The 22732-nt window shown below is 42.1% G+C and overlaps 3 protein-coding genes across 11 annotated transcripts in view; 2 read left to right on the plus strand and 1 right to left on the minus strand.

Moving 5' to 3' along the window:
- EIF2AK1 (eukaryotic translation initiation factor 2 alpha kinase 1) lies at nucleotides 1–18225 on the minus strand. Of its 8 annotated transcripts, none has more exons than XM_072348777.1 (16): nucleotides 17842–17928; nucleotides 16577–16769; nucleotides 16070–16228; nucleotides 13145–13281; nucleotides 12387–12418; nucleotides 11840–11939; nucleotides 11191–11271; nucleotides 10668–10767; nucleotides 9182–9233; nucleotides 8152–8527; nucleotides 7015–7126; nucleotides 6166–6272; nucleotides 1501–1621; nucleotides 1336–1415; nucleotides 577–810; nucleotides 1–189 (listed from the first exon to the last, which is right to left on the minus strand). In XM_072348777.1, exons 2-16 carry the CDS (start codon nucleotides 16671–16673, stop codon nucleotides 67–69), a joined length of 1911 nt encoding a protein of 636 aa, XP_072204878.1. In that variant the 5' UTR covers nucleotides 16674–16769; nucleotides 17842–17928; the 3' UTR covers nucleotides 1–66. The 8 variants fall into 8 exon arrangements, with proteins under 8 accessions (XP_072204878.1, XP_072204880.1, XP_072204877.1 ...); XM_072348779.1 differs by lacking the exon at nucleotides 17842–17928 and adding an exon at nucleotides 17600–17826; XM_072348776.1 differs by lacking the exon at nucleotides 16577–16769 and having other exon boundaries at nucleotides 17849–18225.
- On the plus strand, nucleotides 4544–6142 carry ANKRD61 (ankyrin repeat domain 61). The gene has a single exon (XM_072349461.1). It carries the CDS (start codon nucleotides 4544–4546, stop codon nucleotides 5396–5398), a length of 855 nt encoding a protein of 284 aa, XP_072205562.1. The 3' UTR covers nucleotides 5399–6142.
- USP42 (ubiquitin specific peptidase 42) overlaps nucleotides 17201–22732 on the plus strand; it is a 17254-nt gene continuing 11722 nt past the window's right edge. For both annotated transcript variants that reach the window (XM_072348775.1, XM_072348774.1), the window contains exons 1-5: nucleotides 17201–17245; nucleotides 18747–18864; nucleotides 20593–20833; nucleotides 21533–21733; nucleotides 22566–22676. In XM_072348775.1, the coding sequence (XP_072204876.1) occupies nucleotides 20602–20833; nucleotides 21533–21733; nucleotides 22566–22676 (544 nt within the window). In that variant the 5' untranslated portion in view covers nucleotides 17201–17245; nucleotides 18747–18864; nucleotides 20593–20601. The remainder of the gene's footprint in view (nucleotides 17246–18746; nucleotides 18865–20592; nucleotides 20834–21532; nucleotides 21734–22565; nucleotides 22677–22732) is intronic.

Here is a 22732-nt window from a genome sequence, read left to right on the forward strand (position 1 = left end):
GAACTTTTTTTATGTAAAAAAAAAGTTTCTATAACTTAATATACAATAGTTGTGTTCTTCCTGTACTTAAACTGGAGAACCTTGTCTCACGTGGTCATCTTGTCCAGTGGAAAGCAGTCTTAGTTTCTCTTTCAGTTTTTCTATTTCTTCCTCTTGCTCTCTCACCTTTTGCTGTAGATTAGAAATAACCTGAAGATGTGAAACAGATGATTTATTTACAGGCAGGGATAAATCCTCATTAGTCCGCATCTACAGTCAATTACAAATAAGATTCTGCAGCATCTTACGGGTGGCAACGAAAGGGATAATAATAACAAAGACTGCAGAACTGACAAAAAACCTCAATCTGTCCATCCTTACATTACTTGTGTTTAATGGCCATTTGTCTCCTTTGAAAGAGCCTGGAAACAGTGGCCTAAATATCGTAATAGGGAATTAAAATCTCAATCACGCAATCCTCTTTAAGTTTTAAAAAATAGGCACAATGCAGACATGAAAAGTAAGAGGATTGTTACAAAGCAATTTAGTTTTCGTATTTTTTATCCTGTGAAGGCTGATGTTATTGGCAGTACTTACATGTTCTGTGGTATGGAACAGCTCACTTTCACGAAGCTGAGCAGCAGTTGGTCTTTCTGTGGATTCCTGACTGGTGAGAAGTTTTACATACTTGGCTTGAACAGGCCATTTCTTGGAGAAGTTTTGAGGAACGTGGCCATTCCTTAAATTTGTTAGAACTTCTGCTCTTTCCATTTCTGTTCCAAATGGCTGGAAGAGTTCTAGCAGGATAACACCCAAGCTATACATGTCTGACTGGAAGAGGGGTGGAGAAAAAGTTCTGGGATAATTTCTACTTCCAAGGACCTACCAGATTTCATCTCACAAGTTTTACAATGTGAGGCTTATGACAAAGTTTCATGATGATAAGAAAAGTTCTGTGGCATTACTGAAGCAACTCAAATTCAAGTCTATATAGATTCCTCAAGATGATCTCAGAAACACAACTTGTACATTTAGCAGGCAAAGCTGAAATCCGTGTTTCAGCAAAAAACGGGAGTAACAGTAGGAGGAAGATTAACCAGCTGTGGTATCACTGAGAGGCTTTACTCCTATAATCTGTCCTAAGTGTGGCTCACAGAAATAAGGATTATTTTACCGTAAGACTTTGTTTTCAGATGGATGGTGCAATTAAAATTAAGCATATAGTTTCTGACAAATTACATTTCAGGTTATGCAGGTAGACATAAGGTGTCACCCTGGACAATCTGAGCATCAGCACCTAATCAGATAATAGCATTTAACTGTATTTGTAGAGGAGGAGTAAAAACCAAAACCTACCTTGAAGTCATAGTCAGACCCCTGCAGCTGTTCTGGTGATGCATACAGGCAAGTCCCCACACCTGAGGTATGCGTCAGTCCTTTAAAACGCAAGTTTAGACTTACTAATGCTTTAAATATGATAGAAACTTAAAGCATGAAACCTACAAATATTTCTGCTCTCACCATTTATCCTTTCTGTGTGAAACCACTGGTCGGTGCCATCCCAAAGGAGGTCTTTGCAGGCTAATCCAAAATCTCCAATTTTAACTTGATGATCCGATCCATGCAAAAAGATATTTCTGGGCTACAAAATAAGACAGCGTAAAGCATCAAACGGTATCTATGTAAAGGATTATGAATTGCTGAAGTTGCATTCAGCTGTTTCAAAACCTGTTGCATCCAGTCATTCAGATGTGTAGGACAATGATTCTTTCATACCTTTGTTAGTGAGACAGAAGAAAACAGAGTGTATCAAATTATTCACTACCAATGGCCATTGGGGCAGAAGGGCTACATACAGAGGATCCAGGAAAAAAAAAAAAAAAAAAAGAAAAAGAAAAACAGGAAAAAGAAAAGATTTAGCAGAAAGATTATGTACTTTTTTCTTCTTCTCTGCAAGAAATGGAAGTTTTTCAGAACAGTAATATTAGCAGGCAAGAGTGCACAGCAAACGAGACCAACTAACATAGCAGAAATCAGTACTGAGATCATTGGGCAACACCTGACGTAAAAGAAGACACTTCTAAATGACAAGCACAGCTGCAAAGTGCTGTGTTCTTACAAAGCTGGAACGGGAGCAGCTGCTGGGTGCAGCACCACCTGCAGAACACTGAAGGAGTTATCCATTTATTTCAGCTGTACAAGCATGACTGAGACATGTTAGCAGCATGTGTGTAGTGCAAAGAAATATGTGCCACATAAAAGAAGGCACAATATCCAATTACTGCACTTTGCAGCACCTTCTCTACTTAGGTGCAGTTGGAAGAGAACTGAAAACAGTGTAGCTTCATACAGACATTTTCTTCCACTTAAATGCATCAGCGCTAGCAACAAAGCAAACACAACAGAAGCCTTTCCTCAGATTTTAAGACTTCTGCTGCTTTGTAATACTTTTAAAACGCAGCACTGAATAGCACAGTTACTTCACAGCTGTTCTAGAACCAGCCCAAAACATCACAAAGAAAGGCACTGCTCAAAGGGAAGAGGCCAAACCTTTCAGTTCTGATTATGGATTGTCATTACAAAAACTGTATCTTCCCTGTCTGTCAGTAGCAGCGAGTAAGACAGCCTGCAGTCCTGCCACCACCTGTGCTTGCCCTGCGTTCCTGTGAGGGCAGAGGATGTAGTGTTTGTGCTGTGAAGCATTATTACATGAAGTAATAATGGAAAATGGCAGGAGTTAAAGCTTTACCATCTGTTAGTGAAATAGTGAGTGCTTGGGAGGACTCCCACCTCACAGACCTGCCCTCCCTCCAGGTAACCATTCCATATATATTCATTTTATATATATACATATACACATATAATTTTAATGAAAAAAGTAATTGAGAAACATTAAATAATTGTGGCCTCTAATGAGATCAGATTCCTAAGTCTTAGTAAAATTATAAAGAAGCCACTAGAACTGCAGACATAAGTAAGTGTTGCTCAGGGAGAAAGCCCATAGGGACTCGGTGCAGGGCTTCCATGTTTCATGTTTCTCTCAAGGACTCAGATTTACATGAATTTCGTGATCTGTCACTGATCTCAGCTGCAGTGGGGTCAGAGGAAAGGTCCCTCCAGAAAGTAACCCATTTAAAGACATGAAAGAAAGGATCGGGATAAATGGTCACAGTGAAGGATATCAATAAGGAATTATCTCATTTATCTTTGCCAGGAACTCACCTAACAACGTATTTCTAAATGACGTAGAAAAAGGGTGAGATAAAGTTTGCTGGCAGAGAAATAAAGATGAGGTCTGAATGCCAAGAATTGTAAAAGGATCTTGCAAGTCTTAACAGGCAGAAGGAATTCAGTGCAAATCAACATTACGATGCAAATGAAAGAAAAATCAATTCTATAGATACAACAACTATCTCTGAGCTGATTTACTGTTCAAGAGTGGTAAAAGACAACACTAAAAATGACATTTGATGCTCATTACTTGTTTATGAAGCAAATTGTGCACCACCAACTTCTTTTTTCCCCATTGGAGAGGAAAGGGGAGATGAAGGAAAAAACATTACATGGCCCTGCACAAATTAATGAACTGCCACCTTCAATACTGCCTCTCATCTCAAATACAATTACCAAAACACAGAATATCCCCGGCTGGAATAACACATAAGAGAAGGGGAATCATGTGCAGAGACAGCTGACAAGAATGCTGAAAATTTGGAGTGTCTTTGATTCAAGGAAGCACTAAATGTAAAACATAAGACAAACGGTTAGGCTTAAAACAGTAAATCAAGCATAGAATGATAAGAGCGAGTAGGGAATAGTACACAGTCTGTAATTAGTGCAAATAGCAGCCAGAAGCAGAAGCAGTACCTGTTGACTCAGACTCATTATGGATGAATATAGCGCTGAAACTGAAAACTTATCACTGTAATTTCTTAAACAACATTTCCTAAGCGGAACAGAGAAAAAGAGGCAAGAATGAAACACAAGGTCATGCAGCCACCAGTGACAAACTTGTCCTCCGAGCTGCTTAATATTGCTGGTTTGCAACAAACCTGATGACAGAACTGACCCATAACAAACTGTAATCCACACATCCAGAAGCACTGCTAGATTGTATCGCAGACACAATGGAACTTCTGCCTGCTTACAATTTTCTGTGTTTCACTGACCTGAAACCCAAACTATGTTGGCACATTTCAATGCTATAAAACTGGGAAATACAGGAGAAACCCAAAGAATAACCATCTGTCGCATTCCTGCTGAGCGCACAGGAGCAGTGTTTAGCAAAAATAAGTTAACGATTCAGCTGCTCTTAGGTCATTGCCATCCATAGAGCTTGCTCTGTTCTGTGACCTGTTACTACATTACACTCCCCCAGTCCAGAAGTATTTTGTTTCTCAATAAAAATAAACTAACTTGAAGCCTATGCTTTATATTACAGAATTAACGAGGCTACACAGCATTTCATCTCCTATTAAAAGTGCCTACAGAGCTGGGACTTCCACTTCAGGCAAATTTCAGAGAAATCAGCCAGCTTCACAGAGTAACACAGAAGAGTGTCTCTATGTTGCACAATGTAAAACATCAGATAAATCCTGAAATGAGTCACTCCAAACATGACCACGTCGCACATTCAAGTCAACAGTCTGATGATGCCCTTCCACCTACATTCATTCTTTTTGAATACTGTCTCAATATAAAGGACACAGCCAAATCAGGCTGGATGCCTCTTCACATAGCTGCAGGGTCACTGAACACAGAAGCAATAGCAGCTTTAATTGCATCTGGAGCAAACATCAATTCTACTACTGCAACCTGTGGCAGAACTGCCCTTCACATCGCAGTGTGTGCAGCATCATCCAAAGCAAGCAGAATTTTAGGTGTCAACACAGATTGCATCTCTTTACTCTTAAGTAATGGAGCCAATGTAAATATTCAAGATCATGAAGGACGAACACCTGTGCACGAGGCCTGCTTAGGGGGTAGAAGGGAAATAGTCGATCTCCTTTTGGAGCATAAAGCAGACATGAAGAGTCTAACAAGAGATGGGCAATCTCCAATCTTTCTTTTTCTTCAAAAGAGATCACATTTAAAAGACAGAGCACTGATGAACAAGTTACTGGGATTCTCATATCCACTGAAGTTAAGAGATAATCAAGGACATCTACCCGCTGGCCTTCTGTTCTCAGAATTCCAAATGCTGAAAGACTTCCTTCTAACGTTATCACAGAAATTGCTGTCCCTGGAGGATATCTGCAAGATCACTGTAAGAAGAATATACGGAGAAAGCAACAAGTACTGGCTCAAAACCAGGCTTCCAGCAACTGTATGGAATTCATTATACAGCTATCAGGATGTAGGAAAATATGCCTGTGATGACACTGAACAGGAAGGCAAACTGAAATACTGTAAAGCCTGAACAGCCTGTATAGAAATTAAAATTGATCCAGAGTGAAGATTAATGTTGTGTGTTCTGAATTGCTCCAAATTTTCATTCGCAGAGCTTTAATTACCAAGGTAATATTTACTCTGATTCCCTCAAGGAGCTGCCATCTCAGGTGCAGAAAACTTCTGAAGGAAGCAGAGTAGAATACACACTCACTTCACTGCTAATGGAATATGCGAGGTTAAGCAGGAGTGAGGGGGAAAAAAAGCAAGGAGTAATCAACCTACACTTCACAGTGAAGCTAGCCCGTAAGTTGGAACTTGAAACACAAGAGCAGTTTTTAAAAAACCTACAAAGGAACATACAAAAAACATCTACTGTAACCCATTCAAAGTGCTTTTTCTAAGTCTGATCTTCATTACATTTAATAGGAATTAAAATAAACTCTTCATTCATTCAGTGGAGTCACCTACTATTTCAGTCCCTCACATTAGACAGGAATTAGACAGGAACTATTTTGAAATTAACAGGAGTTTATTTGCAATTGAAGGAAAACTGGACTAAAAAGAAAAGAAATATTTTCCTAAGCTTAATCAGAATTTACTTTTAAGTAACCTAAAATATGCCTGCAGTAAAGAAATCGTGTTGCAGGTACAGCAGAGAAGATGTATTTTTCATTTACAATGCAGCAAAATTTCAGAGCCTAGATCCTCTCCGAAGTTGTGAAGCTGTTTTCGTTCTCCCATCACATACGTTATCTTTGTTTTCTTTAGCTTCAAATGATAGCTTAACAAACTTACTTTAATGTCTCGATGCATTACTCCCATGCTGTGGATATAGCACACTCCTTCTAGTAACTCTTCAAAAATTTTCATTGTCCAGCTGACATCCACAAGGTGGTACGGACCTTAAACCAATTTAAAATACAAATTATTTGGGTCAATTTTGATGAGTAATTTACGTTTATGTTAGTAGGTCTCATTGAAACCAGTTTATTTATGATGTGGAAGACATTTTTAATGAAATGAGCATGGTTTAAAAGATGGAATTTCCCACAGTTCTCCAATGAAGGTATTTTGAAACACTAGAAAGTCACTAAGCTCAGAATGCAGGACAGTTCATGGAACATCACTGCATCTGCATGCAGAGATTTCTCCAAGTCCCACCACGCAGTTTTACAACTATGATTTGAACAATCACAAACTCTCAAGTACATCAAACTCTCAAGTGCCTCCACTATCAGTCCATTTGTCTCTGACTTGAATTCTGCTAATCTGCTTTGAATGAAAAAAATAAATCTATTTCTTAACTTTCTGAGAAAGATCAGATTCTCTCATTTAAAAACTCTGTTCCAAACAAGAAGCATCACCCACACACAGCTCTGTGTCAGTAACAAGTATGGCTCTGGCATATTTTCTCTAAGAGTTGTCTGAAGCTCAAGAGCTTAAGTCTCTTTTAACAACACCTATCATATAAAGGTTTGATACTAACAGCTACTGGATGAAAGTAATAAAGAATCTAATTAAGAATATCCCTATTATAAGCTGCTGAATTAAAACAAAACATTCTTCCTGCAAATGGACTTCCAAGTGGGAAACGTCAGTACCTGCTTTGTAGCAAGAACTTTTAAAAACAACTATGAATCTTACCAGCAGCATCCTCTGTTCTCTCATTGCATCTTTTGTTACGGGCAGCAATCCAGTCCCACAGGGACAGTTCGCACAGCTGCATCTGTATATGAAGCATCAAACGATACTCCACCTAACAGAAAAACAGAGCTCCATGGTATTGCTGACATAATATGAACAGTATCACCTTACTTATTTTCTTTAAAGACAACAGAAACTAAATTTATCTGAAACCAAAATTCAGTTACCCAAATGACAACAAACACATTACTACTCATTACTACTTCCCTACTCCATTTGCAAAGCAGACACAATGCTATCTAGTTCGGGCTTTGTTTTTGTTGCTGATGTTCTTCTTCAAATTTTAGCAATTGTTATAAGACCAAAGCTAACAGAACAGCCAGTTATATATATATATATATATTTAAAGATTCAAATGAGACTATAAAAGCAGTTAGACTTACTGCATGGAGATTCATTCTGACTTAATAGTGTAAGCAGACATAAAACAACAAAAAAATTCAACCCGCTGACATGGAAGTTTGATTTATTTACACAAACATGTAAAGACATTCTCAGTTAATGACAATGCATGTGTTCATTTGAACAACTCGAACACCTTTAAAATCTGAGATTTCAAGAGGAAACTCCAACTGACTGTAAAAGCTTGAAACATTCCTGAGCTGTTCGCACTGTACAAAACACTGCAAGGTTACAAGTGCCAACAAAGTTGAAGAAGCATAAGCAGAGGGGTCATTCCTTCCCCCTCTCTCAGGTAATTTTACAGCGAATGGGGACAACATTACACACCCAGACAGTTTTTCCAGAATCTGTTAGTTACCATTGCTGAATGTTGGAAATGTTCAAATTTCTTGGATTTTTTTTTCCTCAGAAACACAGGAGTAGCACTTTTTACTCATGGAGGAACATCAAAAGGACCCCAAATGACTAACACACTTTGCTGTATGTGAGTTTCACCTGCTGCTCCGGTCAGTTTTCTTGTAATTACTCAAAGTAATAACCGTCAATACTTTTGGCTCCAATAAGAGTCCTTCAAAATTTATCAGTATAAACAATTTCTGCAACATCCCAATTTTCCTTTGCAACCTTAGTGAAATCAGACAGCAGCTAGGTGTACTTAGAGAGAACCGCACTTACCTCAAACTCTCCACAGAGAGCTACGTCACTCCCAGAGCACTCTTCAGTGCAGGATTTGCTTCCAGCATCAGCATCATCTAGTTCCAGACTACAGGGAGGGCCGTATGACGAATCACATTTTAAATCAGTTGATCTACAGTCAACACTACTGACAGAATCTTCTTGTAGTTCTATGGGTAATTCACATCTATTTGGCTTCATACATATTTCCTTACTATTGCTGTTAGTGAAGTCATTCCCTACATCCATATTCTGCACCGATTCGCGATCTGGATTTCCAAGATATGTATTGTCACCAGACTTTTCTTCTTGTGAAGTAAGGTCAGCAAAAATAATTGAACTACCACTTTCCACACTCTGAATGTGACAGTTAGCACTGAAAAGAATAAAGAGAGAGAAATCTAAATGCAAACAGTTTTATGAGACGTACTTGCAATACACCATTCTCAAAACTTCATTTCTTACTGCAAACTGTATTTCAGAGTTAAGAGTTCAGCTACTTCCCCATATAAGACTTCAGGATCATGAGGTGCCAGTGTTGGCCTTTTTATACTCTCCTCAGCATGGATTTCTGACAGCTGACCCAGACAGCTCACAGATACACACAGCCATAGCCCATGGCATACACTGGGCAGAACTCTGATGATTTGTTCCTTTTCAGTTAGGAAGTTACACTACAATATTTTTCATTGGACTCCATCTCCTTACCACAACAGCAAATCAACACTTCTGAGAAACAGAATGCCCCACTGCTCTAAAAAGACTCTGCAGTATTAATCAGCATTGGCAAATACCATAAAGCTTTTCAAGTCAATTTGAATCCCAGTACTACACACAGGCACCCTGAAATTGTGAGATTCAGAGCAGGCAGGGGCATCCAGTAACATTCTTCAGCTCACACAACCAAAACAGAAACAATGTCAATGATCACTAACGCTTTTTCCTTGTTGTAATTAGGAAGTAAAAAGGAACACATGCTGAATTCTGTACTCTTTTAATGCTATTTACAGAAAAGAAATATAATACTTACTTGCCACTCTCCTGTTCCACGGGTAACGACTGCAACTTCAATATTGTCTTATCTATTGCATGAAAAGATAAATAAGGTATGTCAAAAAACAAAACATGCACATATGTACTAAAAATTAACGCTTAAGCTACAGCATCTTTCTGAACTTCATTATCTGTAGATACCTTTCTCTTTGCTAATGCAAAAGTCATTTCTCAGTCTATGAAACAACCCTGAGCAATCCGTTCTTCCTTTTCTTTAAACGAAATTAAACATTCTAAAAAAAAATCTCTGTATTTGTTATACTTGGTTCCTCTACATGTTCACCCAGCTTTGATCTTTAATAACACAGGCAGTTCAGAATTAGGCCTTAAGTATAAGATAACACGCAGCTAAAGAAACAACTCCACAAGGCACCCCCTTTTGCATCCCTTTGCTGCTGTTTTGAAAACATCTGAAATAATTTTCAACAAAATTGTGTACTTATATGAAAAATACATTTGTTTTAGCACACATCAGAAGCAAATAGGAAATAAGGTCCTCTAAGCCACAGAACACCATTACTTACCACAATACCCATCTGTTACACTTCAACATTAAACGCCTGCAAGGTATTTCTAGCACTTAGAAGTTGTATCCTTCAAGATTCTCAGTAACATAGACTTAAAAAGACTCATCTGTTTTACTATACTATCAACTAGGTATTTTCTTTTGTGCTTATAGCAGGCTGGAAATCAATTCACTGACATGAAAAGCGATAAGGTCATACAGAGGATAAGCAAACCTCCCACTAAGTGAGGATCAAAAGATTTTGCTGAATTCCGGAAGAGAATGAGAAAGAAAAGTCACCAACAGATTAGGGTTTGAAAAGGACCAAAGGACAAAGAGTGGGAAGAGCTGAGAACAGAGAAACTGGGGGAAAGAAGTGGGGGCTGGAAAGGGGGGAAAGAATGTCTAAAATGAACATAAAAGATGAGTTCTCATCAGTTACAGACAATAACCAGTACTCTCCCTCCCCCACACACACACACACAAAAAACCCAAAAAAACAGATTGTCTGTCACTGCAGAACTCTGTTTGTCAAATTTATTTTGCAGAAAGCAAAATAAAAGACAGAGTTTTTTGATTTTTTTTTTTTTCCTTTTAAGTATGTCTAGGTTCTTTTAGGTTTTAAAACTGTTTTCCAAGTAGAAAGAGAAGCATAGTGGGAGATTTAGCCTAGCTTTGCCACAACCATGACATTTCCAAGTATTCCTAACTTGTGTGGCTTCTTTTCCTCCTATTCACCACTTTTTCTCCAGTAGTTGAAGTGGTTCATTTCTAAGTACTCATTCCTCTCCTTGATACACTACTTTTTGAGTCAAAACTTTTCAATGCATTTCACTTAATTTCATGCAATTTTTAAATCCTTGCCAAATATTTCCATAAGCAAAGCTAATACTTTCATAATTCCTAATTCATTACTGAGCAACAGATAAGCAAGAATTGCACAATATGCTGTACTTTCCTTTTGGACAAGCTGTTTGAACCTGTTCCATCCAAGCAGTGTGATAGCCCACAATATTAGGATGCTGCAGTCCAGCCAGCACTTTAACTTCTCGTAGCACCTAAAGAGGAAAAAGAAAAGCCAACAACCCAGTATGGCTGTTCCTTATTCTGAATGCAATGATAACCCACAATAGAACAAAAATAAGAATTTCTGGGAGAAAGAAAATATACATATATATATATTATTATAAAATGGAGGAAAGTTGGAAGCTTTAGAACAAATTATGATTTTTATATATGAAGGTTATGAAAATCAAAAGCTAATATACCACAATGAAAGGACCTAAGTATCTCTTAGTTACTTTTTTGCTATTAGGTACAGATAAGGGCAAATCTTTGGAAACTCAGATTAACAAATGTAAATGCCATTTTTAATTAATATTTTTGGAAGGTTTGAGAATTCAGTAATGCAGTTAGTGTCTAAATCAAAATCGGTTAGAGCAAACAGGGAGTTAAAGGAGAGGAGATGAAATAAATAATACCTTCATACAATCTCTTCTTGTAGCCTTCTTAATATTGATTTTTTTAATAGCATAGAACTGACCATCTAACTTGTTTCTGACCTGCAAACAATTGCAATACAACACAATTAGATGTTAAAGTGTTTAAGTTAGTTACTTCTAAAGGTTTCAATAACTTGCTATCTTCTATCAATTTCTGTATTCAATTAATTTCTGTACTCTATAAGGATAACTTTTTGCTTTTATCAGAAAATTAAACTGGGACGAGGCCCTAGCTATCTAGGATAAAGATTCAATACTTTTGCCTTATTTTCAAGGCTGCAAACTTCTACTCCAAACTTTGTGAAATACATACCTCTACAGCTATCTCATCATCAATTAAACAAAATGCCCGTAGGCCCCGATAACCAATTAATCAGGTTCTCAATACACGTGAGAGACCACAACTGCCAACTAAATATGGCCTATCCCACTTGGGGAGCCTGCAGGTCCATACACCACCAGTATTTAGGACAATTTGGCATTGGGATGGATGGATTACATTCAAATTAAAGTTGCCTTCTTTTCAAGCAACATCAACTGGAACGTTGGAACATGCAAACTAAGCAAAAAATTTAAACTTCAAGGAAAAAACAGCTATAAACCGTTAAGCTATAAATGGAAAGAATACCTTGTATACTTGGCCATATCCTCCTTTTCCTAATCTTGCAATCTCATCAAATTCATTCAAGTATCGTGAAGTCTGTGCTTCCAAGAGAACTTCTTTTTCCCTATTCAAAAATTAGGCTGCATTATGCATTATGCAAAATTACAAATTTTAAGGAAGGTATTATATATGCTGCAGGCAATCCAGAAATACGAAAAGAAAACAAGCCCATTAGCTTGGCATTGCCATACTGAATACTGAAAGGCAACAGTCTGCAGCAGCATAACATGGGAAGGCAAGGTGAGAGCACCACACGTGCTACAAATCCACATCCCAAGTTAATTAATGCAAGCATTCAAATGATATCTTTAAATGTATGCCTGGTAACTCTTATTTTCGTGTATGACCACAACAGGAGTTTTACTGAAGGAGTTTTCATCAGACCATTTTGAGTGAGTATCAAGAAATTTCTGCTTTTTTCTGTTTCAGAAATTAAAGTGTGGCACACTAATTCACACAGAACACTAGGGAGGAAGTTGTTTAATATCTTTTCAATGCTTTGAATACATACCTAATTGCACGAGAATCTCCATTATCGAGATCCTATGAAACAATAAAATCCAACATAAAAACATGCCACACAGATAGGTCTACTATGCCATTACCACAAACAGCTTAATCAAAACAGAAACTAGAACTACTTAGAAGAAAACAAGTTTACAGGTAGCCACTCATTCTCAAGGGCACTTTGCCAAACTGATGTATTGTCCTGCAACGACCAGCTAACATCACTGCTGGACAGAATACTGCCCTTCAAGGCTCTTCCTGCTGGCAAACAGGATAAAACAAGAGCTCTAAAATATGCTCAAGCCAACATTATCTGACATAGTTCAAGCAGACAGATAAGTAAACCGGTCTGACTCAGCCTGAAGCCCATTACACAGTCCACAAACCATGTCCTCCATTAACATAAATACAAGGGTACAGTTAACTGGAAGAGTTAAAAGTCAGAACGCGTGTCTGCCTATTGCTGACAAAAGAGCTGTTGCAATATTTAGAACTCTTTGTCTATGTTTAAAAAGAAAAAAATAAATCAGTTTTAATGTCACTATTTAATACAGAATGAAACGTTTCTGGTTTCAAAACAACCGACTTGCACCTACGGGTCTTTGCATCTCATGTGGACAAGGTAGAACTGGAATTCTATTTGTAGTTAATGAGAACAACTAATCCACTATTAAAAGAACCCCAAAACAAAATACTCTTTAGCTGCAATGATGTGTTAATCCTTTAACGCAGATGCTGCCAAACAAAATTAACAAAGCTTACCCCATTAAGTACTTGTCGGTTAGCTGCTTTCATTAGCTCAGTAATGGCTCTATTATGCTGCAGCCTTACAGTACTAAATTCATCACAGAAGGCAAAAGGGGAGAGCAAACCTGTTTTCGTAAAAGCCTGTCGAAGTACTGCACAAAGGAACAGAAAAAGGTCACGTTAAATAAAGCTTGCCAATAAGACCATGTAAGCAGTTGTTTTCTGGAATAAGGAAACTATACTTGAAAGACAGTGCATCTGAAATCCGAAGCGTTCAGTCACTTCTATCATAATGCCCTTTCCCATAGCAATAAAGCTAATTAAATCCAAACTAGAGCTGCTGGGGGGGGGGGGGGGAATCCCTTTGCATAATGCTGCTAATTGCCATGCACTGCATTCCATTTACTGTTCTTTCTTATCTCAGCAGGTGAATCATACAAACATCCACCTGTTCACTCCTTACCTTTATACTACATTTGCTCAGAGAAAAGAGCAATTCAAAACATGCTTACAAGTATGAGGACATGTTTAAAGAGGCACTACCATGTTATTCTAACTCCGTATCAACTCACATTTGTTTAAGTACCCGTAGTAAAGAACTCACCCACACCAAAATGCTGCATACTACACAGCCGGAGTTAAGCAGTGCTGTGACAGAAATAACTAATACTGTAGATGGGTGCAACCATAAGATAGTAAAGGAATTGCACTTGAAATATTTATGAGTTCCAAGATCTTCAACTTGCTTGTAAGATTTTCTTTGGTACCAAAACTTCAAAATCAACCTGTTATCTTTCTATGAACATAAAGCACACTGAAGTGAACCTATAGGGAACTGAGAATTTTGCTATTAAAATTTTGCTATTATGGACAGTTATATACAACAGAAAAGGGGAAAAAATCCACCTATGCCAATGCAACTTTAGTAGCCACAATCACAAAATAGATGTGATTACTACAGTATGCATTTATTTTACTCATTGGGTTTATGCCACTTGGGAAACCAGTTTAAGCCATACCAATGAAGCACCATCATCTGCCATAGAAGCACGCTGGGAAATGGCACAGCTGCACACTTAGCAAGGTGCACAGGCTGAGCCAAACCCAGGCCCCTGAGGGGACATGTGAGTAACCACACTTTAACCAAGGCCTTCAGGTGATAAGGGGAGGACCATAAGGACTCAACAACCATTTGCTGGCTTAAATAAATCCCAAAATAATTCCAGGATGCTTTGAGTCTTCTTAATAGCACAGCTAGAAGTTATCAGAACAGTCAGACCTTGGTCACTCAAGCACAGCAGTGGCTCCCTAAGGGTGCTTTTGCCTCCTAAGTTCTGCCTAGTCAGTTTAGGGATAATTCAGTTTTTTCTCATGTTCCCACACCTTCCAACTCCCCCCCAGCACACACACTTTATTTATGTATAAGTTTTACATAATTGCTATTTTACTGTTTGTAAATATATCCCAGTACAAGGTGATCTTTACGATGTTGAAAAAAGCAAGGTATTTCTAATGATTACTTGTCATTAAGTAGGTAAGTATAGGGCTGATTGTGAGATACTTCTGGAAGCTGGTGTTCCTACAATTTTTCCTCTTTTTTTCCAATTCCAGAAATGCTTTATATTTTTTTACATGATAGATAGATTTATCAGTATAGGGCAGCCTATACTTCTGCAGGAAAGCCAACTTAGCCCTTTGTAAAACAGATAAAAGATTTCCGAATAGGTTTGCCTGTACCTTTGTTGAGATAAAATGTAATTCTCCCTCTGTGTATTTCACATACAATGAAATAGACAAGTATAATGCCCCTACTGGATGAAAATCCACTGCTCCTTCCTCCAATCCAAACGCTTCTAAAAATAGTTTGTCTTTATAACGAAGTGCATGTAGGTACACATCATAGTGCAGAGCAGTCTTACCTTCCTAAGGTAAATTCTGCTTTTATATAGTAAAGACTCAACCCCTCTGTCCAACATCGGTCTAAGTCTCAGTCAGCACCACCTTTGTAGATTACTTGCAGTTTTAACCTATATAGTTTTCATTAGGCCTATCAGTGTAGGCTGACCTTACCCACACAGGGTGACCTACACTTCTGACAGCAAGTCCCTTTTTTTGTTTGATCCTCTCCTAAGGAAAATTATTTGTGCTTTTTTTTTGTTTTGTTTTTTTGGCAAGTTCTTTTTTTACATACTTAAAGATACCTGGAAGCAAACACCTACATCAGATTTCAAGAACGAAAAAATGATAGTTGCCTGTTACTACAGAATGCCATAAATGGCTTCAAACACAAGCAATATAATATGGCTATTTTTATTTTCTACAGTCATGTGTAGCAAAGAAAAATATGAAAGATAGTTTCTGAAATGCATTAAGCATGTGCTTCAATGGACAAAATACCTAAGATAAGCCACATGCCAAAAGAACAGATTTCAGGAGGAACATCTCACATCACGCTCCAGATTTATGTCAGAGAACTCTGTTGGAAAATAAGGGACTTCTGAAATTTACTCTGACTTCTACAGAACATAATTTCAGCAGATGCAGAGAAGACTTTGCCTCAGCTACTTCTTGATAAACATTTCTAACAAGCCCCTCTTTTATCTGTGTTTTCAGATCCGATTTAATATCGCCACAGAGCATAAGCTAATTACCTTGCTTCTGCTTCCCTTCCTGTGACACAACTCTCATAACTTAGCTGAAAGAGAACTGCCTGTTCTTTATACTGACAAATGCAGTGGGATTTCTTTCATTTTATTTTATTTTCAGAAAACAGAGCTCCTTGGTACCGATTAAGCTGACTTGGAGCATTCATCCTCTCCTGAGAGCTACTCCTGTTCGCCCTACAGGACGAGGCCCAGAGCTTCTTACTGACAGACTTCCACAATCCTGTGCAGACCATGCAGGTACGTATGGCAGTAAGGAAGAACCGTTCTTACTAACTTCGGAACAAGCACCTCGAGTGCACGGGGTTGTGTGTGTACATGTGGCACAAGTGCTCCAGCAGCGACACCAGCAGCAGCTGGTTCTGGATGGTCGAAGTGAAATTCACGAACTTCTGTGACCCATTGGCCACTCGCAGTTCTGCCGGCACATCCGACTCTGATGGAGAGAAGCCACAAACCAAGTTAGCACTCCTTACACCCATATCCGCGCATAAAGTCAAAACCCGCAGTGCTCCCGCAGCTCCAGCACAGCCCTGCCTCGCAGAAAGGAAACTCACCGGCTGCTACTCAGCAAGAAGCTCACGACGCTCATTAGGGACTTAATCACGGCTAATGTTTTGAACCGCCTCTACACAAACCGAACCGCTGAGGCCCCCGGGGCCGCCGCTCCGCATTTCCTCCGGCGGGCTGCGACATGGCGGGGCTCCGACCTTCCCCACGGCGAAAGGAGGGCCCCCCTTTCTCCCCACGCGCCCACGGCTCCCAACGGGGACGCCCCGCGTACCGTCGAAGCGCGGCTCCGGGCTCTCCTCAGGGAACTGGATGGCGGGCGGCGGGCGGTGGGCCGCGGCCCTCGGGGGCGCCTCCCGGCCCCGCAACATGCCCGGCGCTGCGCTAGTGGCCTTCCCTGCCGCCGGCACCGGCCCGCCTTTGCACTGGGCGGGCCCAGGGCCTGGACGGGCGTTTTGTGGCTCTTCCTGAAGAGCGGAAAGATGTTAATCGGGCGGGGAGGCGTAGAACGGAGGAAGGTAAATAGAGCCGGGAAACGGCTCCAGCCCAGATCAGCGCGGGCCGCCGGAGGCCCTCCTCGGCCCGAGGCCGCGAAGCACCCGCACGCCCGCCACCTCCTCCTCCCCGGCCCCACAGCAGCTTCCCAGCACGGAGCCCTCGGGCCCGGCCCTGAGCGGGGGTCGCCGAGCCCCCCCTAGCGGCTCCCGGCAGCGGCACAGGGGCGGTGCTGGTCCCCGTGTGACCCGGAGGAGCTCACTTCTCCCCCCGCCGCCGCTGCCGCCTCCTTCCCTCCCCCCGCCCGCTTGCCCGGCCGGCACCGGGCCCCGGATGCAAGAGGCCGGCAGAGGGACGTCATTGTTCCCCGACGGGCTGGAACAGGAGGCGGAGCGGGGGCTGCAACGAGGGGGACCCGGCGGCGCCGAGTCGAGCGTGGCCGAGCCAGGTAATGGGGCCGGGGGAAGCGACGGGCCCGGCAGCGCCGCGTGCGCCTCCCGCCTGGAAATCAATGGGCCGGGGGGAGGGGCCGGCCCGGGAAAGGGAAAAGGAAGCGCCCGGCTGCAGCCGCCGGCTCGGCCCAGCCCGGCCCACCCCACCCCGCTCTCGCCTGCTGCCCCGCGGGCGGCCGGAGGGGGTGGGACCACCGGGCGGGGCGGGGCGCCGCTCCCGGCACGACGACTCAGCCCCGCGCCGCCGCCGCCGCCACCCTCCGGGCCGCCGGGACCGGCCGCCTGCGTTACGCGCCGGGTCCCGCCCGCTGCCCGCCTCTCCGTCTTCCTCCAGCCGCCGGCGTGCGGACCCGGCACCGCTTCCCGCGTCCCGCCCCGGTGGGAGGGTTTCGCGTCGCCCAAATGCCGCGCGGCGGAGCGGAGGCTCCCCGTTGTTCCCGGCCGGCACGGAGCTGGCCGCCCTCGAACCCCGCCGCCGCCGCCCGGGCGGGGGTCCCGGCTCGCCTCGCTGCCCCACCCCCCTCGCGCCGTGGAACCCGGCCCCGCCCTCCCCGCCCCGTTGCTATGGACACCGTCTCTCCGTTGGGCGAACCTCTCACCGCTCCTGCCGGCTTCGGGCCGTGAGGCGCTGGTACGGACGCGGGCAGGGAAAGGAAGCGGAGCCGGGCCGGGAGGGCGGGCGCTGGGGCGGCACTCCGGCGGGGCAGGGCGGTGCGGGATGCGGGGCGCTGCCGGGGGCGGGCGGAGGGAGGAGAGCGGAGGGGCCGCGCGGTTGTGCGGCGGCCGTTGCCTCGCGGGCGTTTGCGGCCGGACCGCCGCGGCTCGGTTTTGTTCCGTGCGCTGCCGAAAACGTGCGTTTTGTACTAAGACACGCCGTGAGCGCTCCCCGGGCGCTGCGTCCAAAGCCTTAAGCCTCCGCGGTTGGCGGAGATCGTCCGCTCCCATCCGCGCCCCGGCCCCGCAGCGCCACATCCCGCGGCCGCTCCGCTCTCACCGCCGTGCGGGGCTGGAGCGGAGCTTGGGACGGGGCAGGCGCTACCTGAACCGCTGACGTCTGGTTTCCTTCTCAGTGTGTTGAGGAAAAGTCCGCTGAGGACAGTGTGCAGCGATAACTCAAACCCCGTCCGTTAAGGTTCGGAGTGCTGTAGGAGCACAACACAGATGTACGTATCTGTAGGACGCCGGTAAAGGAAACGCTGCTGATATTTATAGTCTTAACACTTGTTTGTCAGAGAGGTGTTACGGCCAAATCAGAAACCGATGTGCTTTGAAAAAGTGTATCCGATGTATTCTTTCTAATGCTGATGGTACCTGCCGCCGTGTCCCGTTGTTATGTAATAATGGAACCCTGAGGTCTGCCTCGCTGCTCAATGTCATGCTCCCTCTTTGTGTGGATGAATGTTCTTCCGTTTCCCTTTTCAATGCAGTTTTGATTCTGTTTCTTGTCCCTCAAATAGGTTATAAATATCTTGTTGAAACATTTTCCCTTTCAATCAGAAAAAAAGGAGATGTCACTGGTATCTGCAGTTTGAAGACTGGATCTAATCTGAAAGTCACTGAGCCCAGGCGCTGCCACCTTAGTCTTCCCGTAGGACAAGGATGCCTTCGTTTCTCAGTTAAATGAATTTTTTAGTTTTATTTTCTTTGAAATGGAAAATGTATGTGGAATGGATTTGAAATGAATTTTTAACTGACGAGGTAAAGAGCAAGAGAGATCATTTGAGGCTATGCACACAAGGTGTCATTGGTGGGACTAGAAGTTCTTAAATTTACTGTGCTTTGTTCAGGGTGCCATAAACCTAATAAATAGCTAGCAAGTTTTGCCATAAATCTGAAGCCACATCATGCTGTTCTCTGTTATTCCAGTATAAGGAGCTAGTTGTAATGGGAAATGGGCTGAAACTTCAGCATAGGAAGTTCCACATGAATGTGCGCAAGAACTTCTTTACAGTGAGGGTGACGGAGCACTGGAACAGGCTGCACAGGGAGGTGGTGGAGTCTCCTTCTCTGGAGATATTCAAGACCCGCCTGGACGCCGAGCTGTGTGACCTGGTGTAGGGAGCCTGCTTTGGCAGGGGGATGGACTCAGTGATCTCTAGAGGTCCCTTCCAATCCCTACAATTCTGTGATTGATGGTTTAACCCCCCACTCAGCTGGTTCCCTATACCTAACATGTAGGCTGCAGTAGGGCAGCAGCAAACATTTACCCATAGACAGTGTTAACTCCTCACATCATTGTTCGGCTCCTTACCACATAGACACAATTACACGTCTTTAACGTTCTGACATCTTGAAACCTAAGCAGGTCTTAAGAAGGACTTGAGTGTTTCAAAATGGACTTGAAATCAGTTACTGACGTCTTCCTTTGAGGGCTGAGGGTCTGTTTTGTCATTTCCTCTTTATAGCTCACATTCCTCTGTTGTTTTACAGCAGGGAAATGCAGCTTTACGTAGTGGAACTGAAACAGCCCAAAAAGCATCTAACTTTTCACTTTGTAGTAGGAGCTGCAAGTGTGGCAGGTGCAAAATAGCACGAGTACTGCTGCCAGAGTTAAACCCAAAGCAGTATTTCATGGAGAGGCCAAAGAAACTCCAGCAGAAAGAAGCACGCAGGCCTTTTCTTCCTCTCCTTTCCCAAGATTTCTCTGGGCATTGAGGCTCAGAGATATGCAACTCCCAGGAGTACAGCGAGGCCAAGCATCTCCTCCTGAATCGTAGCACAGCAGGGCATGGACGTCCCCCTGGGGACTGGAAAGCACACCTTGTGGTACTGACCCAACAGCCCTCACAGCCTGACTCAGAATCAGTAACTGATGTGAGAACAGGATGTAAAAGCTGTTACAGAATAGTATTTAAAAGCGGTTATTATAGAATTGCAAGAAACCCATTTTGATTGATGCAGTTGACAGTGAGATAGAAAGTGAGTGTTGGGAAGAAAGCAAAAAAATAACAGCTAAATGCAGTTACTTTTGCACACAAAACAGAAACAGGCAGACTTTAAAGTCACAGTGCTCTAACACCAGCAATAGGTCAATAACTGGTTGCCCTCAGAGAATGCCATGTAGGTTTTTATATTATAGAAAAACCAACAAAACAACATAACCGTAATGGATTGAAATCCCTTGAAAGCGTAGATGTCATCAGTCGCTAGTTGTGCAGGAGTTAACGTAGTACTAAGAGAGTTTTGGTAGACATTTTGATTTTGCATGCTTGGGGTTTTCTTTAAGTCCTTTACATTAGCTATTCAATTCTTCAGGCTATTTCTTTGAGATTAAGTAACAGAATTCCTTCCTCGTGTAATGCTGACGTTCTTATGTCAACCAGCACTTCTGTCTCTGTTGCAGATATGAACAATGACCATAGATAACAAGTCAAAAACTCCAACGGCTAAAAAAAAGTCCTCATCGAGGCAATCTGGTAAATCCAAGAAGCCCCGTAGTAAAAATATGAAGTCACGCTCTGCGAACTGGGGCCGGATACCACCTTCAAAAGATCCGAACCTGGTCTCTGTGAACCAGGGACGTGGAGGTGCTATTTATTGTAGATCATCCGAAAGATCTAAACCTTTTGCCCTAAAAGATTTAGGTAAGTGTGGTCTTTTACAAGGCCTCCATTGTCTGTCTTCTAAGCAAAACAAAAGTAGGAAATGCACTTCTAGTTTCACTAATGTGAAATAATGGGACTGCTGGGGATAAAGGCTTCAACGGTAGATTTCAAGTTTGTCAGTTCACTAAGACAACTGAAGCGGATTGGTGTTGCAGAACCTAACCTTGATACATTTACAGTCTATGCTGAAATATGGGGGTAATTTTTAGTATGCAGATTCATCCGTGCCTTTTTGTTTTGCACAGAAAAGTATGCTTTGTTGTTGCCATGCAGAAGATTTTGAATGATGACAGTGCTCGGGGAACGATCTGATATCTATAGGGCTGTCTTCTCTGATAGTTACTTGTGTTTACCTCATAGTTTTTACCATACAGTTTCAAAATCCTAAATCATTGGATTAATGAGTAACTGTAGATGAACTTGACATTAGTAAAAACAGAATGATAGTTTGTCTTGCCTTGGAAAAGTTAAGAAGGATGAATGAATGTGTTTTTTTTCCCAACACGGTGTGTTGACCAGCAAATTGGAGTGGTGTTGTTAAAGCTGCCCATAATAAGACTTCCTGGCTTGGATTACTGTTGGTTCTTTCGGGTGCTCCGGCAGAATGCTATTTTCTAAATATTTGTTTTTTAAATGAGCAAAAAAGCCCTCATGTTTTGACATACAACTTTCTTGCAGTCATTAACGATGGAATTGCTCCACCACAAATGATTCTTTTTCCACCTGAGAAGATTTGTATGGATTGGCAGCAAACACAAAATGTTGGAGTCGGACTCTTCAATCTTGGCAATACGTGTTTTATTAATTCTGCTCTACAGTGTTTGACTTACACACCCCCACTGGCCAACTACATGCTTTCCCTTGAGCACACCCAGTCGTGTGAGTACTTTCTAACACTATTTGAAGTCTGTGGGACAGCTCTGAGGTTGAAATAGCAATGGTAATTCTGTGAAAAAACTGTACTTGTCCGATTTTACCTGTAGAAATTGGCTTTGAACGCTGTATTAACAATGGGCTCAGAACAGCATATGGGGTGATTTTGCATTTAATGTAGTGTGGTGAGGAAAAAAAAAAAAAAAAATTCTTGCATTTCATTCTTTACATGAAGCATTGGAAAGGAAAGGAATGCATTTCATGAACATTTGGCATTTGTGCTTCCTGCTGGTAGCAGGATGATAAGGCTTAGGGTGCTGGCATCCCAGATTCTTAGTCCTCACAGGCTAAATGTAAACTGGATGTAAAATTTAGTTCAATTAAGAATCTCTTTGGGAAAAGGAGGACAGAAGTACTATAACATACATTGCTTTCATCTTTCCTGTCTCCCAAAGGATTCTTAGCTCTCTCCCAAGAAGCTCACCTGCCAGCAGTGTGCTGAAAATAACATATGTTCTCTTAATGCTGCATTATCAGTGTCAAATATTCTTTCCTCATGTGTATGTCTGGAGTTCACGTTCCTGTCAGCCTTTTAAAAAAATGACTTTGCAGTAGTCTTCTAGATTTCTCATCAGAAAATGCATTTTAATACAGGCTTGGTGGTTATTTTTACTGTAACTATAGGGTTTTGTGTAACAAAATGTCAGAAGACTGCTGGGGTATGGGTGTCTTAGGAGAACAGAATGGAGCATGGATGTTGTGTCCTCAGTTAAGATTTATGTATTTGTAGCTACGTATATTTCACTAGACTGGGATGCTTTCTTCTTTCACCGTTCAGGCAATTGTCAAGGCTTCTGCATGATGTGCACTATGGAAACGCACATTAACCGAGTCCTGTGTTGTGCTCATGATGCCATCAAGCCTGTATTTATTGTCCATGAACTTAAACGTAAGTGATTTCAGATATTTTTCTTTTTTGATATCTTTTAATATTTGAAGACGATG

This window comes from Excalfactoria chinensis, chromosome 14 (genome assembly GCF_039878825.1).
Source record: "Excalfactoria chinensis isolate bCotChi1 chromosome 14, bCotChi1.hap2, whole genome shotgun sequence".
In the NCBI taxonomy this organism is placed as follows: domain Eukaryota; kingdom Metazoa; phylum Chordata; class Aves; order Galliformes; family Phasianidae; genus Excalfactoria; species Excalfactoria chinensis.

Bases quoted from the DNA above. Each gene is read 5' to 3' on its own strand.
- ANKRD61 (XM_072349461.1), top strand. From the start codon at position 4,544: ATGTTGCACAATGTAAAACATCAGATAAATCCTGAAATGAGTCACTCC.
- EIF2AK1 (XM_072348776.1), bottom strand. From the start codon at position 18,221: ATGTGGCGCTGCGGGGCCGGGGCGCGGATGGGAGCGGACGATCTCCGC. The intron at 8,528-9,181 runs GTAAGTATTATA...TATTCTTTTCAG, and splicing joins GTGGAACAGGAGAGTGGCAA to TGCTAACTGTCACATTCAGA. The intron at 1,416-1,500 runs GTGAGAGCAGAA...TGCGTTTTAAAG, and splicing joins TCACACAGAAAGGATAAATG to GACTGACGCATACCTCAGGT.